The 23,443-nt window shown below is 40.6% G+C and overlaps 5 protein-coding genes across 8 annotated transcripts in view; 3 read left to right on the top strand and 2 right to left on the bottom strand.

The window, feature by feature from the left end:
- LOC119691208 overlaps positions 1–6,637 on the top strand; it is a 30,175-nt gene extending 23,538 nt beyond the window's left edge. For both annotated transcript variants that reach the window (XM_038108039.2, XM_038108040.2), the window contains exon 3: positions 3,355–6,637. In XM_038108039.2, the coding sequence (XP_037963967.2) occupies positions 3,355–6,459 (3,105 nt within the window). In that variant the 3' untranslated portion in view covers positions 6,460–6,637. The remainder of the gene's footprint in view (positions 1–3,354) is intronic.
- Positions 6,638–8,271: 1,634 nt separating this feature from the next.
- On the bottom strand, positions 8,272–9,394 carry LOC105380716 (uncharacterized protein C1orf131). Its single transcript, XM_011550308.3, has 3 exons — positions 9,042–9,394; positions 8,745–8,935; positions 8,272–8,394 (listed from the first exon to the last, which is right to left on the bottom strand). The coding sequence occupies exons 1-3, from the start codon at positions 9,301–9,303 to the stop codon at positions 8,332–8,334; spliced, it is 516 nt and encodes a 171-aa protein (XP_011548610.3). The 5' UTR covers positions 9,304–9,394; the 3' UTR covers positions 8,272–8,331.
- A 303-nt stretch (positions 9,395–9,697) lies between these two features.
- Positions 9,698–19,253, top strand: LOC105380718 (histone-lysine N-methyltransferase SMYD3). The gene is made up of 10 exons (XM_038108270.2): positions 9,698–10,156; positions 11,001–11,085; positions 12,452–12,611; positions 13,254–13,381; positions 14,134–14,310; positions 14,950–15,049; positions 16,332–16,619; positions 18,235–18,341; positions 18,706–18,761; positions 18,994–19,253. The coding sequence occupies exons 1-10, from the start codon at positions 10,029–10,031 to the stop codon at positions 19,199–19,201; spliced, it is 1,437 nt and encodes a 478-aa protein (XP_037964198.2). The 5' UTR covers positions 9,698–10,028; the 3' UTR covers positions 19,202–19,253.
- Positions 19,254–19,417: 164 nt separating this feature from the next.
- Positions 19,418–21,075, bottom strand: LOC105380717 (RNA-binding protein 45). The gene has a single exon (XM_011550309.3). The coding sequence runs from the start codon at positions 20,972–20,974 to the stop codon at positions 19,556–19,558; it is 1,419 nt and encodes a 472-aa protein (XP_011548611.3). The 5' UTR covers positions 20,975–21,075; the 3' UTR covers positions 19,418–19,555.
- A 985-nt stretch (positions 21,076–22,060) lies between these two features.
- The window catches only part of LOC105380719 (fizzy-related protein homolog), a 36,740-nt gene continuing 35,357 nt past the window's right edge, over positions 22,061–23,443 (top strand). For all 3 annotated transcript variants that reach the window (XM_048626138.1, XM_048626137.1, XM_048626135.1), the window contains exon 1: positions 22,061–22,629. In XM_048626138.1, coding sequence (XP_048482095.1) covers positions 22,488–22,629 — 142 coding nt within the window. In that variant the 5' untranslated portion in view covers positions 22,061–22,487. The remainder of the gene's footprint in view (positions 22,630–23,443) is intronic.

Genomic DNA, 23,443 nt, shown 5'->3' with positions numbered 1-23,443 from the left:
TATATTTCAAATTTGGACGACTTCGGAAGTTGCCAACTTCCGAAGTCGTACTCACAAGTTTAAGTCAATGAAAGTTATAATTTCATAATGAAAGTTTTATAATTTCATAGTAAGTACCTACTTAAGCTATCTCTTAATTACTACCACTAATTTACTTTAGTCAAATAGGTTCTCAACTTTAGTAGTATAGTAGTATGTATAGATAGGTACCTAGTAATATTTATTCTACGTATAATTAAAGTTAAAATACTTAACGTAATGATGAGGCAACTAATTATTAATGTCTTATTTATTCCATGCAAGCTACCGTATTCTTTCAATTGACTACCGAATACCGATACAAATTTTACTTACCGATGAAAATAATGAATATTTTCTTTACAAATGAGTTATTATGATAAATATTCTTATGATGAGTCATTTTAAAATGCTAAAAGGGTAATAGTTTGTAGAGGGGCTACCTATGTAGGTACATCGGTATACACGGTGGGGAATTTGGGGTGAATTAGAATTAGGTTTGTATAGGGTTTTTTAGGTTTAGGGCTAAATGTTTCGAGTTTTACTTATGTATTTGGCGACTCCGATACATCTTTTTTGTTCGAAGTTAGCTTACCTAAAAACATAGTCGAGCTTTCAATAATAAGTAGTTTTCAAGATGTTTCCAAGTCCAACAATACCGTCAGATTTAAGTTCACCATTCATTCTAAAATATTTAAATTTGGAACGTTTTATTTTTTTAACAAAAGGCCAGCTTTATTACGTATAAATAAGGATGCTGGCCACATTTTTCCGTGATTGGCGCAGAGGAGAAAAGTTTTACGAAAATGTCGAAGAAAGCGTTCAACCTTGAGGTGCGCTTTCGCAACAGCTATGGGTCGACCGGTTCCAATAAGGAACTGAGCGACCCAATGCCTGCGTATGGAGGCTAAGCTAGAACGCAATGATCTTGCAACAAAACTCGTCTGTGTAAAACCCATACTTACCTACATTATGATCTTGCTGCTATAAATATATCATGGTATGCCAAAAAAGAAAATATTCCGAAGACGTGAATTTTTTCTTTAAAATCAATAAATAGCAGCATTTACCCAAGGTTTTCCCGTGTATTGATCTGCAGGTTATTGGAAAACGGCGCGGCCAAGGCCCCGAAGATTTCTATAGCGATTTTCCTATTTCCTTTAAACGTGCCCTGCATGGAGGCCAGTAGAAGCTTCTGCATGCGGCTCGCACTGGCCAGCGATAAATATTCTACCGGCATTCTAAGATTACAGAAAAAGAAAGTTTAATGCGGCCAGCATGAATGGAACTCGGAGTGCCCAACTTAGATTCCATTTTTGAATTTATTGCGCTAAAATATGTTAATTGTAATATCTACGCTACCGCCGCTGTCCGCATTATTCGGTCTCAACATTTTAACGCTTTTTCGCAGTTGATAGGTCAGTGTTCCGTGAGATATTTTAGCTGTTTCTTCACATGTAGATGGTTACATGGCGATTAACACACGTATGCCTATTAAACATTAGCAATGGTTTTACGACGGTTTTCATGGAATTTTCTTGTGGGAAACTTCATTTGAGGTTATGTCTTTATTAGTTGTACCTATTTAGCTAGCTGAAGTTGCATTTTTTTAATGTCTGCTTCTGTCTTTATTTTGAGATTTATGTTCATCTGATGAGGCATAAATTCAGGACCTAAGTATAAACGAATCGTATACCTACATCTAATCTGAATAATCAATAATACTAGTCTCCTAGATCGGCGAACTAGCGTGCTTTCCCTATCTGATGATGTAACGGCTCCTATCTCTCTGATTACCGCGACGTGCTGTTCCATCGACACGTGCGATTAATTACAATTATTCTCGATTACATTCGTCAGGTCGTCCATTGTCACGATACTTTCCCTGCTATGGGAGCCGCGTGGGCGCCGCGAGCATTTCAAATTAATTAATGATCTCTCTGTTTTAGTAAACTTTGTTTTGTAGGGAAACCTACTGAACACTGAAACTTATTGTGAAGTCAAAACGAAGTGATTAGTGTCAAATTCAATACATTTTGAATCCGAAAATTGTTGTCAAAACAAGTTCGCGATAGGGGGCCAGCACCTATAGTTACACCACTTCCTGCCGGCATGACGTTGACTAACGGGACACCCTGTATATGTCCGGCGCATCCTGAGAGTCACTGACGCTAATCTGTCTGGCCAATCCTTTCACCATGGTGGCAAACCATAGTCTAGTTTGTCACCGCTACACTAAGAAGAATCAACTTATCATCACATACCGCAGTTACAGTCTGGATCTCTAGGTAGGTACAGTTAGGTATGTACTTGAACGTTATTTGCATTCATATCTGCAAGTCAATGAACTCACATCACATAAGTACTTAAGTTTGTTGTTACTTTGCTCGTATAGATCGCTGGCAATACTTAATTAACATCGAAGTTTTCATCGAATGTAGGTATTTACAAAACTTTTGTTTAACCTTATAGTTAAAACTTCAAGTAGTACCTATAAACGTATTGTTATCTAACTTAGGTTATGTTTACCCTAACCAGCACCCGCTGATATCATAAATTACGCCGCCTTATCTTTTCCGGTAGCGCCTGAAAAAACGTACGTTTGCTATCTAAACTACATCATTTAAACACGCACTGTGTGTATACAGTTAATTGTGTTCATGGTACCTTCAGTTTATAGCGCTTCTGTTCGTGGTTAGAGTTAAAATAAATAAAAGAAGATTAGAATACTTAAGTACGTTTCTGTAAACTAAAATCTACTTTTTTATTTTAGTATGGTAGAACCAAGTTGTAAACAACCGTTTATTTTAAAAGGTCTAATAATGCAATGAAGAATGAAGTGGAAATTTGAATTATAATAAAATTTACCACATCATATTCGTAATGAGCAATTTCCCTAATATGTTTGGACTTTGCATCAACAGATAATTGTGTTATTATTGCTACTGCTGCCTAAACGATAACTCGTTATAAATATAATGTCTGGGAATTCAAGTTAAGTGTTAATGTGCGTTAATGAAAGATATAGATGCGCAATTACATTTCATAATTACGCTCTACCGGGTAAAGATTTATAAAAACAAAAGATAACAAATATCATATAAAAACAAAGAATAGTCAATCCTCGAAGAGTTTAGAGGATTTTATCATGATGTACCTATATGTATATAACTTAACATTTCGAACTTTAGGTGATCTAACCCCACTCTTTGCGGTTGAATTGAATAGAATTTCTACCACAATACCACCACATTATACCTACACACCTATTACAGCTTCAACCACCTAATTTCCCATAAAAAAACCACAACTAACAGTCTCCCTCTCTCCTTCCAGATGGACAGCAGCTCGGAGGCGATGGAGCTGCGGCGCGAGCTGGACGCGCTCCGCAGCGCGCTGCAGCAGCAGTCCGAGTCCGTGCTGCGGCAGCGCCACCAGCTGGTGGAGGCCCAGCACCAGCACGCCGCGCGGGAGAAGCGCCACGCCACGGAGCGCCGCATGAGGCAGGACCAACTCGCACTCGTCCTCCGGTCACTGGTCCTGCTAGAGTCTAGACTCACCAGGGAACAGAAGCAAATACATGTAGCCCTCCAACAGAAAGAGAAGGTAATCAAACAGCAGCAAGAGGAGATCGTGAAGCTGAAGACTCAGAAGGCGTATTGTAGTAACTGCCAGCAGATTCTAGGCTTCACCAGCGAGCAGACGAATATAGAGACGGACCCGGAGTTTCAGAGCCTGGAGAGCACGGACTCGCGGTTTCAGAACACGTTCGTTAGGAGCTGCAGTTATAGGGAGAGAAACACTGCGCCAGCGTTCCAGAAGAACACCCGGTTGAGCAAGAGCTTCCAGCTGCCTAAGAATGACGTCATCTATGGCAACACCAGCTCGAGTGAAGAGGGGAACAATGCAAGCGTCTGCAGTAAAGGAACGTTCATCAAAAACAAACAAGCGTTCGTAAGACGCGATGTCTTCAGACGATCGAGAAAGTATTCCGGAAGGAAGCAGAGTAGCAAGTACTTAGACAATATGCAGAAGGGCTACAACCAAGCCCACCACAGCAGCAGTGCCGAGGAGTGCGTCGGCATGGGCTACCAGGTCAACCACGACGACACCGACGCCACCGCCAACCAGATAGCTAAAGACATACGGAAGGCTTCATACAAAATTGACCAACTGATCGGAGACTCCAATGTCCCGAAAGACACTGCTAGTCTGAGCAATGACTCCGACAAACCCTACTCGTCCAAAATCGAGAGACTTCACGGAATCAAGCGGCAGGCGTCCGATGAAATCAATGTGAACAGGAAACTGTTCCTAAATAACGTCCTCAATGAGGAAGATAACAACGAAAAACCCTGGTATTGCAATGTCAGCGATCCCGAGCAAGACGCGGACCTTGTCGATCAAAAAGGAAATTTAAATAATATCAAGTCAAAATCAGCCGACGACCTTCTGGTGGCTGGTTTCAATAACGGCATCTTAAATGCTGAAGTTCTATCAGCTAAGAATGAAGTATTATGTAACAGCATAACTAACAGCTGCAAAGACAGATGCAACTCGCGATTAGACAATAAGAATAACAAAGAGGCTAATTTCCAACAAACCCAATCGGCGGAGATCAGCGAGAACTGGTACGCTAGCACCAGCGACGCAGACGACAGCCCCTCCAACGAAATATACAAGAACAACCCAGTCCTAGAGTGCGTCAACCAAATACTACTGCAGAACTCCTTGGACGACAGCAGCAATGATAACTCCAAATCAAGCGAAGCGCCGAGTCCAAAAACTACGACCAAACGTGTACAATTCTCAACTTTAAACAGTATTTCGTACGAAGATAAGGTGCGGAATAACCTTAGCAATACTCTTCCACGGGCTGATAAGAGAAATAAGATCGTGAAGTTCAGCCTGGAGACGGCGTCGGAGCACAGCTACGAGGTGCCTCGCGCGGACGAGGAGGAGCAGAGTCTGTACAGCAACGAGTACGAGCCCATCGCCGCGCGGCCCCCGCCTGCAGACAAGGCAGTCGTCAAGAGCTCCATAGTCAAGAACCTAGCGGCCAACATCGAAAACAGAAACGTGCCAGACAGAAAACAAGACAACGATTTGGTCACAATGAAAATATTCAACAAGAAGAAAGTGCCTCGCACCCCGCCCGCCCTGCCGCCCAAACCAAAGAACCTCTCCGCCAAACTGAAAGCCGAAAACTCCTCAAAACCAACATCGGATCCGATGAACTCTGAAGCCGTTGCGGCCAACCAACGGGTTGCAGATGTTAAGTCGAGGACGGCGGCGGCGGCGGCGAGCAGCGCCGAGCCCGACTACTGCTCCATTTCAGAGATAAATGTTCCAGTAGTCAGCGCCGGCAAGCGCGAGCTGCTGCTGAGCCAGCCCACGGTGGAGCTGCACGAGCCGGGCGGGGCAGGGGGCGGGGCGGGGCGCGGGGGCGTGGCGCGCGTGGTGGCCGTGCCGCGCGTGGCGCCGCGGGGGCCGCGCGGGGACGCCGACATCCCGCGCCTGCCGCAGGTCACCGAGATCCTCATCCCCGACGAGGACTCCTCGGAGCAGCCCGCCAGCCTGTCCTTCCCGCCCGCGCCCGGCGCCTACCTCGCCTCCTTCAGCATCCACGCCATGCAGAAGCCGGACCCGCGCTCCATACAGATGGGCAACACCGTGTCGTCCATCCTGTCCGAGATCAACAAGGGCGGCAAGAGCGTCGGCAAGCCGCTCAGCCTCACGGAGCTGGACCACCAGTTCAACCGCGCGCCGCCGCGGCCCGGCGCCGAGGCCAACAAGGCCGAGTACTTCGACGACATCGACAAGTTCGACTTGTCGCAGAACTTCGAGGAGTTCAAGATCGACGACGAGCTCGGCAGCCTCGCGGCGGAGGAGTATCGCATCAGCTCGGGCAGCGACGCCTCCGACGACCCCGCCGCCGCCGACGCTCACCTCACTCACCCTCCAAAAAACCGGAAAGCCGTCGACGACGACGACAACCAGACATTTCTAGACAACCAGAACAACAACAACAACGAGACCGCCTTAAAAAAGAACCTGGCAAAAAAGTTATCGAATAAACCTGATCTCCTATCGAATATAGAGAATTTAGAGACTGAATCTGTGCGGAATTCAGACATAGAGTCGAGCAACTCTTCGGGGAGCAACAGCGGGTCGTACAACACGGTGAAGTGCGAGCCGGGCATGCTGGGCCGCCGCGACCAGGTGCAGGTGTCCTTCGACTTCTTCCTGGAGACCTCGGGGCTGAGCTCCAAGGCCATCGTGACCCCCAGCCGCCCCCCCGCGCGCCCCCCGACCGCCAACCACAGACACGCGCTCAAGCCGAGAGACATCAAGATGCGAGTCAAGCACCCGCTCACAACGAACAAACTCAACGACAAACCTATGACGACTGCAATCAAATATTTTGAACCCTACGTTTAGAGTTATACTGTAATCAATTGTTAGTCTAATGTACCTTGTATGTTTCTTTTTAGAAATGTAAAATTTATTTATTGATAATGAACTTGCCTTGCATAATATAACTAAATTTATGTACTTATTATTGTAAATACTATTATACACCTAGTTATTTTTTCATTATAAAATCACTTGACATTTACTTTCTTGTTTTATTTGAACTTAAATAGTATAAATGAGATCCTGATCCTGACTAATACATAGGTATGGATTATAGTAGGTATTACAAAGTAAAAAATTGAATAGGTCCAATTATAAAATTTATTTCCTTCATATTCATAACATCCAATACAATAACTTATCTAATACTAGAACTATGTACAAAAAATTTAATTAACATATCGAAATCTACTTATTCTTGCGGCACCTTTTCCTCAAGTATCTGAAAGCCGCTTCCTTCAACTGCTTGAAGGCATCTTCGACTTCCACCCTCCGCTTCTCTACTGACTGGTCCAGCTCCTCTGTAGACCCTACAGCAGAGCCAAAGATGAACGAGTCTTCAATAGGCAGCTCCAGGTCTTCAACTAGTTCCTTCATAGCTTCCACCAAGCCTTCTCTCTTCAGGGAAAGTGTCGACGCGCTGATTGGTTCACTCCTCAAAGTAGCAGGATGCGTAGTGTACCCTGAATCCAGGGTTGCGCAGGAGCTATAAGGATTTCTATAGCTTGTGATATCTTCCTTAGAACTGTAGACTGGCAGGTTGACATCCTTCAGGCTTGTCTTGACTGGCTTCAGTCTTGAGTATGGAGTCTGGCGGCTTCGTTTCACCTTCCTCAGGAGCTCTTCGGATGAGAAGGTGGCAGTAGGCGGCTCCAGGGGTGTGACCACCGGCAGGGCAGTATCCTCAGCTGTGTCCAGGTCGACTGGCTGGCCCCACTTCCTGTCCAGGGCTCGGAAGGCTTGGGACAAGTGTAGGTGCACTTCCATTTCGAGAGAGGAGTGATGAGTGTGAGTATCGATCGAATAGGATACAAAGCGGCAGTCGAAAGACTAATGATTGAAATTTCGATTTGGTGACGGTTTAAATAGTTTAGAATGATCTACTCAACCCTTTCTCGCGCTACCGGGCTTTCGGTAGTCATAACGACTATGTTAATTAGGTAAGTAATCGATTTTAGATTAATTAATATGCCTAGGCGTCATATCAAGTAAGTACCAATTTGAAAATGTGGTGTTAAAATTAATTAATTAATTAGTGAATCACTTGCAACTGAGTTCTGTGTGACCTATGCTGTTAATTACCTTTATCTACCTAGCAAATGTATTACTCGGCACGTGCTTAATCAAGGATCTACTTATACGAATAAACGATTTCTATAAATACTTACCGAGAATAGGTAGGTACCTACCTATTAAGGAGAGTTTCCTCTGGTCTATCATATCATAGCATTATCTTACAAAATATAAATAAATAGATCCAGATGAGAAAGAAATAGAAATAATGCATACTGTCGAGTACCTACACTGATGTTTTATTTTTATGAATCGAAAGACTAAAATAACTGTAGGTAAATAAATGAATCTACTATCATACCTTCCATCTACTATAATGGCTGGTTCCAGATACCAAATTGATATTTTGTACTTTCAAAACATTTACATAGTTTAAATAAATACCTATACCTACCTAAAGTAAAATAGGTTATAATCATCAGCCAACATTCACCATCAATTATATGTAAACTATCCAACTGCTCATAGGTTATATCAAAATTCTTGTGCTTTCAAATATCCTAAGAAAAAAAAAAATTACAGGAAGAAAATAAAGGCCATTTATAATATTTACATATTTATTTGATATACTTATAATAGTCATTATTGTTAAGTTCATACATTTTATTTTTTCTTTTTCTTCTTTGATGGTCCTTCATTATTTTTCTTTAAATCTTTTTTTTGTACCTGGAAACAAAATTTTGTTAATAAATATGTTTGTAAAACTCATAAAAAAAACTATTATAAAGGAAGAAATGGTATAACTTAGTCATTTATCATAACAGCTCAAAGTAAAAAGTATATATGTAAGTATGTTCTCTAGTATTTTCATGTGGTCTCCATGCGATGCCAATGATTATAAAGATACTGCTAATTGACCATTGCAAGAAGAACTGCCAGTTCTCAGCTGAAACCACTGCCATAGATTTTGCAGCCATTATGTCATTACTATACTATTAGACCTAGCCACTCGTAAAAATCCATCCAAGTCACAACTTAAAGTTAAAGGTAAACCTCATGCTCTTAACTTCAGTTACCTTTCCATATCCACTTAAGAAGTGTCCAACATCATTGTTGGGTTTCCTCTTGTTCTTGGCCTTGCCGACGCTGTGCAGGACACTCTTTGACTTCATCAACTCCCGCTCCTCCTTGTCTTTCTGCTTTTCTTCTTTACGCTTCTGCATCAGCTCCTTGTAATTGACATATTGCTTCTTGGGAGGTTTTGCACCTGGAAATATAGTTATTTCTCCGTTAGCATAAATAATCTGGTGATATAATTATCTCAGGGGTAGTCAATTTGCTGTTAAATGTTTACTTTACCTAACAATACTAACCTAAACTTACAGCCAACGCAATTTTGGCTTCTTCCTTCTTCGTACCATCAAACCCTGACATACCAAACTTCACAACTTCATGCCTTATCCTCTTTAAATCTAAATCCCTCTTGGGAAGCGGCTCCTGTTGTGGTTTTGTGTTGGTTTTGTCATCAGTCGTGGTCGTTTTCTTTTTCGCTTTGTGTGCTTCAAATTTTACGACTTGGAAATTATTTTCACTGTTTTTTAAGGCTAACGCAGCCTTAGTTAAGACTAAAGCCATTTTAAAAGTATTAAATCAATTTTTTTTATCAAAATTCATGCAAAATATTTTTAAATGCAAAACAATAACAGCAATGCACAGTGTGCACAGCATGAGGTTGACATTTGTTAATTTTGACAGATTGTTGACATTTGGTACAGATTAGACGTCGTAGGCCCTAACCTTACTCCCTAACCCCATATTTTTTGTTATTCAGTAAACTTTTTTCCAAATGAAATGAAAACGATTGCAATGTTGCGAGGTGCGAAACGGGCCGCAGTTTGAGTATGGCTACCTTAACCTTTCTTCAATGCATCGAGGTTTATTATTCTAAGTAGTGGTTACAGACAAAAAAAATCTGTGTGAAAAATTTTAAATGTCAAAATAATCAATTATAATGACATTTATTTTCTGTCAGTTTTGTTTTGCTTTTTCCAATGTGCGCCTGTAAAAATTAAAAATAGCCTTTCGTTTTGTTGTTTGTTTAATGGATCCGGCTGTAGTTACGTATTGAAGCTAAAAATAATGTAACCGATAGTAAATAGCTAGTTATATTTGGCCGGCAGGCTGATATGCTTGTTTTATTGCGGTGCTCACCGGCGCACCAGAAATACGATGTTCATAACATTCTGCTATGCATTTTACTTTCGATTTTCTTGTTGACAAGAAGCTCGTGATAGTCACTAAAGTTAAGATTAGTTTTAAATAATAGTGTCCTTAAAACTACCTCAAATAAAAGCAATATTATGAAGAATAAGTGCAGAAACACCGACTCTGTCATTAGGGCAGGGGAGGTACTTTTAACTGAAGAGCCTTTTGTATTTGTGTTGTCTTCCAAGGAAAAGGGGAATCGATGCGATAACTGCCTTGAAAAGTAAGTTTTCTAAACTTTTTGCTTCAGTCAAACTTAGTAATTTTGAAAAAAAAACTTTACACTATTGCAGTATAAAATAGTTTTAAACAAATAGTAGGTACCTACTTCTAAAATTACGAAACGAATTTCTAAATGAATCACCAATGTTTATTATTATAGGCTAATGAAATAAAATAGTAATGGCATAATTTATCTTAATAGTTGAGGAAAGTAGTTAAATTCAAGCAAAGCTTTGTCAAATGAAATAAAATGACATTGGGTAACCTCAGAAACAAGATTTAAAAAAAGTTTAAAAATAGCATTAAGAGACAAGAATATCACACAACATTGTATGTAACCCATTGCAGAGTTTTTATGTAGGTACACACTGCCAGAATCATCATCATCCAATAATCATTCACTGCTGAACTTAGAATATAATTTATGACTTTATTTATAATATGACTTTAGTCACCACAAATAGCAAAAAATAGAAAAAATATTTATGAACAAGGAGTAATGAAGAATAGGCATCCTTATCTCTAAGAGTGATCACCCTCAGGCCATATTGTCTATCATATAGTTTATAATGCAGCAGCTAGTGAAGTATTTATAAGTGCTGTAGGTCCTAGATCTGATTTCTGGCTTGGACAAATATTTATTTAAACACATATTCAACTTGGGTCCTGTATGTGCCCAACAAAGCACAACAGGTCTGCCTAATGTAATGTAGTAGATATGTTACATTTGTAAAAATTTAGCAAAATCTTAATTCCTACATCTTCATTTTCATCAACCTTCAATCCGAAGCTGCTCCTACTATTTAGTACCAAGTTCAGAGTCACCAGCAAGTGAACTGTTTCAGGGGCAAAGTGCTGAAGTGCTCGGGATGCCAGTTCGTGCACTACTGCGGCCGCTCGTGCCAGAAGGAGGCGTGGAATGTTCACAAGGTATTTGTCAGCCACTTCTGATACATCCAGAGCTTTTAACTATTTCTACTATGTAGGATCTTGTTGAGGGTACAGCTTTATTTTACATTTGTCTATACTTGTTGTGTGTACTTATTGTAAAATTATAATAATTATGTTATGAGAACTTTAAAAAAACTCAGCTGAGATGTGAGAGCTTATATGTATAGTAGTACAATGTATAGTAGGTATATAATTATTGTTTAGTTACTATAAAGTTTATTAATACATAAATGTATAGATAGGTACATATTTATATTTTATTCTGCAATGCAATTATACCTACCTATCTACCATCTTCAAGACAAGACTTGTTTACTGTTTACACCTGTTGATATTTACTGTGCCTTTTGATTATTTTTACAAGCCAGCTTTCATAATCGCTTGGCAGAAGCAGCAGTTCGCACAACAGTCTGTGACGTAAATAAATCACTTTGTTTATTAGAGTTCTTTTCCCACATTTCTACAATAATACGACAGGGTAGGTATATAACTGACGAATATCAGCCTTGTGTTGGTATGGGAACAAAGCGCACTTGTGTACCATTGACAACAACTACTTATAGTACAACTAAATCTTGTATTCATAGGTATACTGCCCTCCCTTGTCCTATCCTTTATAAAAATAACTGTTTACATCCGATCCTTAAACGTGTATACTATCTGATGCCAATATCAGCAGACAGGTTGTCTGTCTTGCATGTGTCCTATTTACATTGTCGGTGGCGAGGTGCCATTTCCTGACCAGATATTTATAGCTCCATTTGTTGAACTGGCATTGCGCGCATAGCACAAGTCAATACGTCGGTGTAGGATGGCTGTAGGTTGTAGGCCAGGTATTTGGACTTGGGCTTGATTCATTGAAGATCAAGTGTGATTTTGATGATGATTACTAGCTACTTAAAAAAGGGGGCAGCCAACACGGTGATGACAATTATGCAATTACACCATAGCCATGTTTTTCAATATCTGATTTACGAAAAGTCCTGTACTGGGTGAATCAACCTTTCGTTTAGCTACTATGTAATTGCTATAGCTATATGATAAGCAGATCTTTTCCCTGTCCGTATCCATGTGAGAACTCTTGTAGGTATGTACAATCCACTGCTGGACACACCACTAAGCCATCGATCTTTTCTAACTACTTTCACAGTCCCCATCGAGGGATTAGAAGCCTTTGAAATGTAAACACATATTCCCAAAACCTGCTCCAGTTTCACTATACTCTGTTAGATCATAACAAAGGATTAGTTGTGCTATTTTATCATTTACTATGGAGATGACGTAAAATTGATCACATTAGAATGAAACAGGGGTGCAATGATATAACTTTCTACAAATCTTCCAGTGGGAGTGCAATAACCTGAAGCGCATGTCCCCGAAGGTGATCCCGGACGCGGCGCGCATGCTGGCCCGGCTCATCAACCGGCTGAATAGAGGGGACGGCGCCTCGCATAGAGCCTTCTACACGCACAGCGCCTTCCGCACTTGGCGGGATTTGATGTCGCGTGAGTTGATTGGCTTTTGGTTTTCAGTTGGTAGGGGAAGATACCTAGATAGATCCTGGGTTCTTCAGTTGTTTACTTTCATATTTGCAATTTTCATCATCCGCTTCTAGCCGACATGAAGTCGGTTGGCAGGCAAGATTACTGATAGCGTAATGTAAATTAAATAAATGTAGTCTTAAGCTGCGTAAAGACCGGCCCAACGAACGCCAACGAACGGGTTTCGTTGACCTTCGTTGCTGCAATCTGCCCTGTATTGTGTATGATAAATATCCATCGTTGGCATAACCGTTGGCGTTCGTTGTGCCGGTCTGTACGCAGCTTTAGAGAAAGAAGAACGAATCAGACCTCTCTCAGGTAGAATTGTTATTCTGATAGGGGTCAGCGTTCTTTGCCCTAGACTGTACCAAGGTAGAAAACAGTACTTGTCTACACAAGTTGTCATGCCAACGACAGTCTTATTCCTTAGTCACAATTCGTTTTTAACTTTTTTATACTTTTATATATTATGGTCACGATACTCATAATACAGTCCAGGGTGCCTCAACGCCGTTTCTTATCAATAGAACAAATTAATTCTTGCCTTCCGAAACCCTTTTTTTATTTAAATACTCACAATATCCCCCCCTCCCCTCTATTCCCCAGACTACCAGGACCTGAAGGCCGACAGCCGGCGCATGGAGCACTTCACGTCGCTGTGCGCGGTGCTCACGGACTTCCTCAAGGACATTTCCATGCCTAATGCTGTGGAGATGATGGGCATCTACGGACGGGTATGTGATATGTACAAGGTATCTACTTGTGTGTGCTACAATAGACAAACAAAATGAGCAAACAATCCTTAAAATAATATCAAAAAGGTCCAAATATACATAATATGTATAGTTATGTATAAACTAGCTGTTCCCGAGCGCTTCGCTTCGCCTTAAAAAGTTTTCCCGTGGGAATTCCGGGATGCTGTAGCAGTCGAACGTGTATCAACGTCACTACTATTTTGCTATTGGAATCCGTTTGGCATCTAGTGACGCTCGAAGACTAGTCATCTGCTAAAACCTCGTGCAGTCAGCCAAACAAAACAACATCTACGCAAGCGAATCAATCCTCGTCATTACTAATCGTTTTTATTATTTACTTGACTTTGCCGCGAGCTTTATTTTGCCCTGAAAGGTTTTCACGTGGAAATTCTATGTTGTATAGTTTTAAACATTAACAATAAATACATAGAAACAGTCATACGCGAAAAACTTCTCTTCATAAATACTATGTACCTACTGGTAGTGATTATTAATCCTTATTAACTATTTCTACTTTATGTAGTGTTTAAGTGTTTGTAATTACCTATACGCTTGCACCATAGTTACTTCTTATACTATTATTATTAAAATTATTAATTCTCTTAAATCCAAAGGTTGTCTGGTAGAGATTTCTATATAAGCAATAAGGCCGCCTTTTTGTACTGCTTTTATTTTTAAGTTTTATTTTCTGTTTTGGCGCAAATAAACAGAATTGTAACTCTATCCCACAGATGGTAATAAACAGCTTCACGATCCTGGACGTGGACATGAACTCAATAGGGACCGGCATCTACGTGGGCTGCTCGGTGGTGGACCACAGCTGCGCGCCCAACGCCGTCGCCACGTTCACCGGACGCACCATCTCTGTGCGCGCCACGCAGGACCTGCCGAGTCTAGACTGGAACCAGGTGGGTTGTGAGGGCGTTAGGTCTTTGGAGGATATGGAAGAGGTCTCGAAGAAGCTCTTCCAAACCAGTAACAGCTATAGTAGGCCAGAAGGCCTTCCACGCTACGCTTGCCGGTTCGTGGTATTGCCAGAAACGATTATTCCACCGGTGGAGTAAAATCGTTCACTGCTACACATAGGTCTCTTCCAAACTGGAGCACATCTTACGCTACGCTTATCTGATCTTGGTCTCGACTGGAACCAGGTGTGTAGCGACTTATTGCGACCACGTGTAGTGCATAAAAAGAGCTTCTTAAAGTCACGTATCATCTGTTATTACATATGTTTGGTGCACTCTGGGCAGTCAGAGACTGATGCTAATCTAACTGGCAAAACTTGACAATCCTTTCAACATGGTGGCAAACCCTAAACCAGCTCTCTTGTGATGGTTATAGACACTATAAGGAAAAGAAGGTAATCTTGCTACTTTGCTCTTTAGTACGTCTACCTACACAACTTTTTCTTTATCTTTCTATTCCTCTCTTTCCCTTCAATGTTTCGTTTGTTATTAAAAGATCATATCGGTGACTTATCTTTTTTCTATTATATTACTTATACCTTCAAGCTGCACCTATTCAAATCCTTTCACGTTCCTCCCCAGATCCGCATCTCGTACATCGACCTGATGAAGACTCCGTACGAGCGGCAGGCGGAGCTGCTGCAGAACTACTACTTCCTGTGCCAGTGCACCAGGTGCTTGGGTAAAGGCTTTCGATGTGCTACTCACGAATACCCCTCACGGATATATTGCATTCATTCTTACTTGGCACATGAAGTAAACAATCTTTGTGTGTCATTTTGTTTAAATTTATTTAAAAAGTAGGTTACAAAATAAAACATAAAAACCATTTTAAAAAAAGTAAATAAACTATTTTAGCTATAGTTTATTTGTTTAATAAGTTTTTGATTAAAAAGACACACAAAGATTAAACTTACACGCTACTTACTCAACCTGTCCCGTAGTAATATATCATTAATGGTAGGATTAATAACAGGACATTGTTGCGTGAATAAACACTTATATACCATAGGTAACTCAACTAGTCCCTTATGTAGGACATGTAAGGAAGTAGATGAGACGGTTGAACATATTCTGTTAGCTTGTCCACCTACTACAGAAACAAGATTATCTATTCTTGGACCAACAGAGCGCCTACCTCAGCTATTACAACACCCAGGCCTGCTACTCCAGTTTACCCGGGAGCTAGGCTGGCTGAGCTGAAATCAAGGGGATATGTACAAAGGTTCCACTCGAGAGAGCCACGTACAGGAACTTCACCCCCTATAAGAATAGAATAGAATAGAATACACAAAGATTATTTACCTTTGTGCCAAGTATGAATGAATGCAGTATACTTTGCTTCATGCCTGCGGATAGTTGGATGTATGAAATGACTTATAATTTTACCTTTGTCTAGATTTATCAGCAGTGAATTGACCTATGAACTGATAGCCCAAAGAACGCTTCGCTCATAAACTACGTACCTATCTACAAATTTGTGGTAGAAAAGTTAATTGAATGAAATATTCTGTAGGCTAACAGTTCATAGGCAAATCGACTATTGATAAACCGTTACCTACATCTACATCCCTTCTTGGGTACCGAACCCTATGAATGTCGAAGCATGATGAAATTATGATTTAATTAGCTACACCTTACTACAAGTCATCTTTAGCATGGTCTCTATGAATTACATGATGATTTGGATGGAGTCGCACTGTATGTTTTTATTTGAAGCACTATGTTTTTTGCCCGATTGTAATGGATGAATGGATTTGATGTATATCGATTAATGTTGTTTTAAGATACCCTCATAGATGTGAATTTTTTTACTCTTTATTGAAACATGAGCTTACGCAACATAATTATACCGAAAGAGTTACAACAATATCAGTCGGTGAATCAAGATAGATTGGTCATCGTTTTTCGCCGCAATGTTTTAAAAGACTCCACTAACCAAATCTTTCCACAACAATTTCCAGATGAAACACAGCTAAAAATGGTCCACGCGGCCAAATGCCTCAACGACCAATGCAACAACCCCGTTCAAATACCTTGGAAGAAGGACGTCCAACTCGTCATGAGACCGGACCAAGACGCAGAGAACAAGCAGAATGTTCCAGAAACCAACGGATACGGCTATGTAGATGATGTCATACATTGTTCCGAATGCGGCTACAAGTATACGGAACAGCATATCGAGAAGTTCAGAAAGGCCATGGAGTTTACTGAGGTGCATATTCAGGAGATGAAGAGCGCGTCTGTTGCTTGTATCCTTTTAAATTTAACGTATAAGATATTTATGTAGACCTAGTAGTAACAAGGGTGGAAAGGTACTACAAGCAAAACCCCTCAGATTTTTGGTGTATCCCCAAGAAGTTATCAACCTAGGTCGACTATTGTCATTCTATTGGCTGAACGACATGTGGGAGCAGCTAGTAGCCTCTACCTATACTGACTGCAAAAAATTAACGGGCAACTGCCTACCAAATTTTTCTCGAAGGAAACATTCCTTTATTTTCTGTCCTGGATATAAATAGGCTTCAATTCAAGATAGGAGGGATAGGTACGTGGGTTCACTCGAAAGCCGGAGCGCAGCGTGCCGGGCCACAGGGCAAAAATGCGTGTTTTGAAACTATACAAGGGCAGAACGCACCCATATTGTACTGGCACTGTATAGTTTCAAGTGAAAAATATAGAAATATTACTTGAAAATATACACGATTTGTGCGTACTAATCGCGTATACTTTCAAGTTGGGATTTACTGAATCGTTCTTGAAAATATACATTGCTATTACGCAAATTGCTTGATTGGCGTACTGGTCGCATAAAATTTATACCTACATGCTGATTCTGATTTACTTAACTATTTCGGTAAATGTACATGACTTCAATTTACTTGTTCTGCCTATCATACCTATGAATAAATAAAAATGAATGTTAATAAAAAAGATGAACAAGCTCTAATTTGATTGATAAATTGATATTTATAGCAATCATATATGCAAGTATCAATACTAATATCTTATTACTTATAAAGTGCAAATTAATGTGCCAATATTAAAGTGCATTTAACATCGCATCAAAATATTATTATAACCAACTAAAAACGTAAATTTTAATCAAATTCTAAATTTAAATAAAATTTTAAAAAATTGGGGTCATTTGGTGTTGACATTTTGCTACTTAGACTTATTCATGGCTCGTGAGTGTAGTAGAGTATTACCCTATAGACCTATTACAGACATTTGTTTCATCAAGTTTTGAATTAACCGTAATTTTCTTTTATGAATTGTTCTACACCCTTTTCTGAGATCATTTTTACTATTTACAACAGTTCCACAGTTTAATTTAAATCAATTTACTTTATAACTGTACGATGTAAACAAAAACACGTTACGAAAACAATGCCAAGTGCGGAATGATGATGCAATGTTTAGAAAGCAATAGACGCATGAAAGAAATAGAGAGCAACAATTCAAAAGTAACTAAGTGGTAACTAATCACGTATAGTTTCAAGTTGTCGCATTGCCGCTTGGCACTTGAAAATATACACGATTAGTACGCAGTGGTAACTGCTGCAGTATATTTTCAAGCCATAATTTTGGCCCAACTTACTTGAAAATATACGCGATTAGTGCGTAATGGCGTTGTATACTTTCAAGTAAATCATAGCACAATTTTAATTTGAAAATATACGCGAGCAGTCCCAACCTCTGCGTTCTGGCCTTGTATAGTTTCAAAACACGCGGCAAAAATAGCTACAATACATTTATGATTTCCATACAAAACACGATCACGATGCGCCGCCCGCCATAGTATGCTCGAACCTTTAAGATCTAAGCTCCATCTAAACAAAATAAACTTCCTCAACTCAACCCCAGACGTGGACGTGTGCAAGTACTGCCTGTCGCGGCAGGAGGGCGTGCTGCACGCGCTCAACGTGCTGCGCGCGCAGACGCTGGACCACGCACTCGACGCGCTCATACAGGTACTCACCAGCTTCCAGTATCCCTGTAGCCAATGTATAGCTACAGGGTGTCCTAAAGTGGTAAAGAAAACCGAAAATAATTTGTTTTAGATGTTTTTTTCATAGTAATTAGTCACGTGACCAACCAAGAATCTATTCTGACTATTTCTGACCGGCAGCCCCTTTCGGCTTATTATAGTTATCACTTTTCCAACAATCTGTATATTACATAATAATATTCTCATCCAGTCACTACCGACTACCGGTCCAAAGTTCATCGGTTCAGAGGGCTTGAATGATTTCCAGACTATGCTGCAAAAAATAACAATGTATGCCACATTAATAAAAAAATGCTTCAAACTGAAACGATTACTCTTACTTACAGGTGCAGCTGTGGGACCACGCGCTGGAGTATGCCGATGCACTTATACCATGCTTCAGGTAACTATCTCAACATGACAAATACGATTGAAACATAAGATTAGAAGTGGGTGTCCCACGCTACATACAATATGCGAATTGAGAAACAGGTTGTCCCTACAATATTATCTCTTTCCACTGTCGGGTCGGGGTATAGCTAACTTTGAGCTAGCATTCTGCAATGGAAAAATTAACTTTATATCTTTGAAATAGTAACTTTCAGTTTTACAGTGTCTCTTGTTATTATCTTCAGGTTCTACTATGGCGACCGACACCCGCTGCTCGGCCTGTTGCACTTGAAGTACGGCAAGATATTACTGTACAAAATGGACCTCCAGAAGGCTATGGATCAACTGAAGAAATCCGAGAAAATCCTCAAAATCACGCACGGGGACAAACACCCCCTTTACAGAGAAGAATTACTGCCATTATTAAGACAAGCAATAGCTGAAGCAATGTGAATTTTAGTCAATTAATAAGTAATTAGTTTTTTTATCACCACATCGTATTTATTAACAAGGCTGTGTGAGTAAAAAGAGCAATAATAAATTTACTTTAAACTAATTAATTACTTTATATTTTTCCTATAAGAGCATATCTGTCTGTCTGTTGTGGTATGGGCTTATTGAAAAAGGGACCAAGAGGAATGTAAGTAGGTGGCAGTAACAGGTCAGTCAATCAGTTAAAAGCATTTTATTCGTCTGTTCGTTTGTACAACTACGAAAACTAAATATTGTTTATTGGTGATATAAGTATAGGAAGATTAAAAATATATGGGTCTTGTTATCCATTATGTCTGTCGTTTTGTCCTGTCTTTAATAGTAAGTTCTTCGTCTTTTCTGAGCTGACTGGTCTTCATCCTCAGCCTCTAACACCTTCACACGAACTCCGCATATCTCGGACCCGTGTAAAACCCTAATAGCCTCATCTGCAGACTGTGCTAAAGCATAACGAGCATAACCTACTGTCTTGTTGGGCAACGTGTACACATTGATCAAATTCCCGAAGCGACAGAACACATCACGCAACACCTGCAGTGATGGAGGTTCCGGCTTGCAAACCAAGAAGCACCTTTTAGCTACGGGGCTGTCAATGTGTGCCAGCGGCTGGGGTGGGGGCAGCTTCACACTGCAGTAATTGAAGCTGCCCGGGTCATGCTGCTCTGTCACACCAGTTGTTGCAGCCTTAATCAGTTGGGAAGCCTGAGCAATGGCTTCAGCTAACTTAGCCAAGTCTGGAGTGCCAGAGTTGTGTGCTGTACTCATAGCAGATTGAAGATTATTTAGGGCATTAGAAACATTAGGAGTATGGTTTATGTTATTGTGTCTACCAAAGTCAGGTTTCACAAATATTTTACATCCAGGGGGATATTCAAAGTGGTTAAGCTTCTCCACTGCATAAGCAGCTGAGACCTGGCTAGAGTATGTTATAGATCCTTTTCCATATTCACGCACCAGGTCTACTGCATAGCGACAGTCAATCATTCCGGGGATTAAATCAAACAGCTGTTTAATGTGAAAGTTAGTCAAAAATGGGCTACAGTTAACAAAAACTCTAGTGTAACCTTGTGGTTGGACATTCATCATTGGAATAAGTGGACTCATCACAACTGAAGGATCCCCTAATAAACCAATTTTAGGCTCCAAAGTAGCTCCCGATTTTCTGTTAGACGCCTTTGGCTGAGCAAACACTGCTCTATATTTTTTGTCACACTCTTCATAAGCTATGGCAGCTTCAGAGAACTTTCTGTATTTGATGTAAGCAAAACCTTTGGGTTGCTCAGTTTCTCTGTCTCTTTGAATGATTACAGACTCAACCTTTCCAAACTGACTGAAATGTTCCAAGAGCTCCTCCTCTGTGATGGTCTTGGGAGTGTTTATGAAGAGTCTCTTATATTTATCGGCGTCCTCCTCAGTGTGGATGTCGTTACGGCTGGCGGCCACCATCACTCGGATGGAGCGCTGTAGCTTGTGAGCGCTCTTCATATGCAACGCTTCCAAAGCTTTAGCCGCATCTGAAGTTTTCGAAAACTTCACGAAACAAATTCCCTTGGGCAGGCCAGTATTGAAGTCAACAGGGTAGTAGAAGTCCTCGATCTCGCCGTACGGAGTGAACAACTCCCTCAGGACATCTTCGCTGGCGTTTTTGCCGCACACAACAAATAATCGTGAATAGATAGGGACGTCATCTGACGCCGCATCGTTTCTTTTACGAGTCTCCTTACGATTATCCATAGCTAAAATTATGCACCACAATACTAGGCTTATACGCTATCTATTTGATAAGGATGTAACAGTTAATTGAAAGACTAGAATAAAACATTAATTAAATCCGTAGTGATCGTGATAGATTTTAACCGTAAACAAAACAAAATCGTCTCAACCTACTCTGTGAATCCTCTATCATTGACTGTCACTGAGAGCTATCACCGCTGAAATAGTCTGTGATCACTATCTCTGTAAAAAGGTCGAAGACTTTATTATTCTGAGAGTTCAAGAGAAAGTCAACCACCAACAAACGCCGAAAGCCAACGTCGCGTTGTTGGACCAACGAATGAGATTCGTTTGTTAAGCACCCCATTCACTTCACGCACCGCGAGCCGAGCCCAAGCCGTACCGTTCCGTGGACAAATCCGTCATCGCACACCCACTACACGAGCCCCAAGTTGCACATATTCGTACCAATTCGTACTTCTCTCGACTCTACTACTGTGCTCAATGTGACAGGGTGTTCAAGACGAAGTTCAGACTTGCCAGCCACATAAAAGGTCATGTATAACAGAGTGTAGCAAGAGTCATCATCATCATCATCATCATCACTTCTCTCGCGAGCCGCACCCACCTACCCATTCACACGCTGATTTGTCCGCGGACTTGTCGCCAGCTACTGTAAACAAGAATAAAGTAATAGTTAGTAGTTAGATCATTGAACTGATTTTACTTTAGGTACGTTATTTTTTAATTTTATTTTCTATGACGACTGTATTTTGGCGCCCGTTTGTTGTATGCTCTCGTCAGGGAAATACCTTATCTTCCTTGGTTGTATTATCACGGCAAGCGGTGCTGCGCGGACTGATAGTTTCACCAAGGAACTACTACTGTACTTCTATAACAAGAACCTTGCTGGTCGAAGGACAATGCCCTAAAAAAAACATAAGTTCGGGTCTGACTTGAACTAGTGTGATTTGATTTGACCAATAAATTTTGTGGCCTCAAACTTGAGACAGTCAATATTCTGAGATTGACGTTAATTTTTTAGGTCTATTTTTCACAAAAACGGTTTGATTTCAAATTCAAAAAATATTTTTTAGTATGGCAACATTGATTTTGTTTATGCCATAATTTGTCACAGAGATTTAGAAAATTCGAGTTTGTTTTACAATTTACTCTAAAATAACAAAATTACAATGCTTTGTTATCGTTTTTGAGTGATTAATCACTGTACAGTGGTCGTGTAAGTCGTTAGTTAATTGGTTCACAGTCCGAGAACAATGTCCCTTGGCAGGGCTACGTGTGTTGTGTGTGTGTCCCTCAACAAGCTGTCAAATGGTTGGTAGACGGGCTGCGAGACGGGTCGCTGGTCGCACGCTCACTGCTCTCCGTCTACGACTCCCTTCGGGATCGCGCTATGCCCTATTAGAGGCAGTCGTCCATCAAAACTTCTAGTCCGATTCTTCCATTAATATTAGTCAACCCTGGAGGGTAGTGGTGGAACATTTTGAAATAATCAGTTGGTGTTGAGTGGACAATGTTCGACGACTCGTACGAGCGGCGGCTGCTGCAGCAGTGCAGCCCGGTGAGCAAGAAGGCGTCGGTGCTGGTGCGGCCGGAGCCCATGGACCGGTTCATCCCGTGCCGGCTGGACAACAACTGGAAGACCAGCTTTCAAGGTGAGTCTTGTTGTCTTTGTGGGTTGTTCTAAGTTTCTGTATGTTGTGTTATTTCAAACAACAAAATAACTTTAAATTTACCTATCTATTTTAGTTGTCGACTATGGTATTATGAAATGAATTTGTGGTGTTATTTGGTTTTATTGAATAATATTTTATTCCCTTTCACATAATCTCATGATATTGGTGTATAAGTTGAGGAAAGATAAAAATATTAACACCTTAAAAATATTCAGGTTTTATTAATATTTTATGCTAAAGTATAACTTCTTCTACATAATATGGCTTTTTATTTTCAATGGAACTTTTTCATGACCAATTGTAGGTACCTAATGGGTAAATGATTCAGCAAAATAGTACTTACCTATCTATACTTTTGTGGTTGGCAATTATTGTGGTTTGTGTAATGGAAAAATAAATTGAATATTTTTTATTTCAATCTGAAATAGGTGTATTAGTTGCCGGATTGGTTGTGGGCTAGTTTAAACATAATTAAACTGGAAGGAGCATCGAAAACTTAAAAACTAAGAACTTGGAGCACAAAACTTTGTCCCTCGCCTTCCATCCTTCCGTACCTTACTTACTTATAGTCCTGTTACTCCCCTATGGAGCTTAGGGCTACAGACATTCCTCAACACACTTCCCCATCCTGAGCCGACTCCTTCACTTGGGCCCACAATAGACCTGCTCACTTCATTTCCGCCCCCACGGACCTTCTCCAGCTCTGTACAGGTATCCTGGTCTCCTTCTTCCGCCAGGCTGCCACTCAATAGCAACTTTAGCAGGTTACAGTTGTGTCTTCTCATTGTATGGC

The sequence above is a fragment of the Plutella xylostella genome, chromosome 15, assembly GCF_932276165.1.
Source record: "Plutella xylostella chromosome 15, ilPluXylo3.1, whole genome shotgun sequence".
In the NCBI taxonomy this organism is placed as follows: Eukaryota; Metazoa; Arthropoda; class Insecta; order Lepidoptera; family Plutellidae; genus Plutella; species Plutella xylostella.
This window is presented reverse-complemented; position numbering and strand designations above follow the sequence as displayed.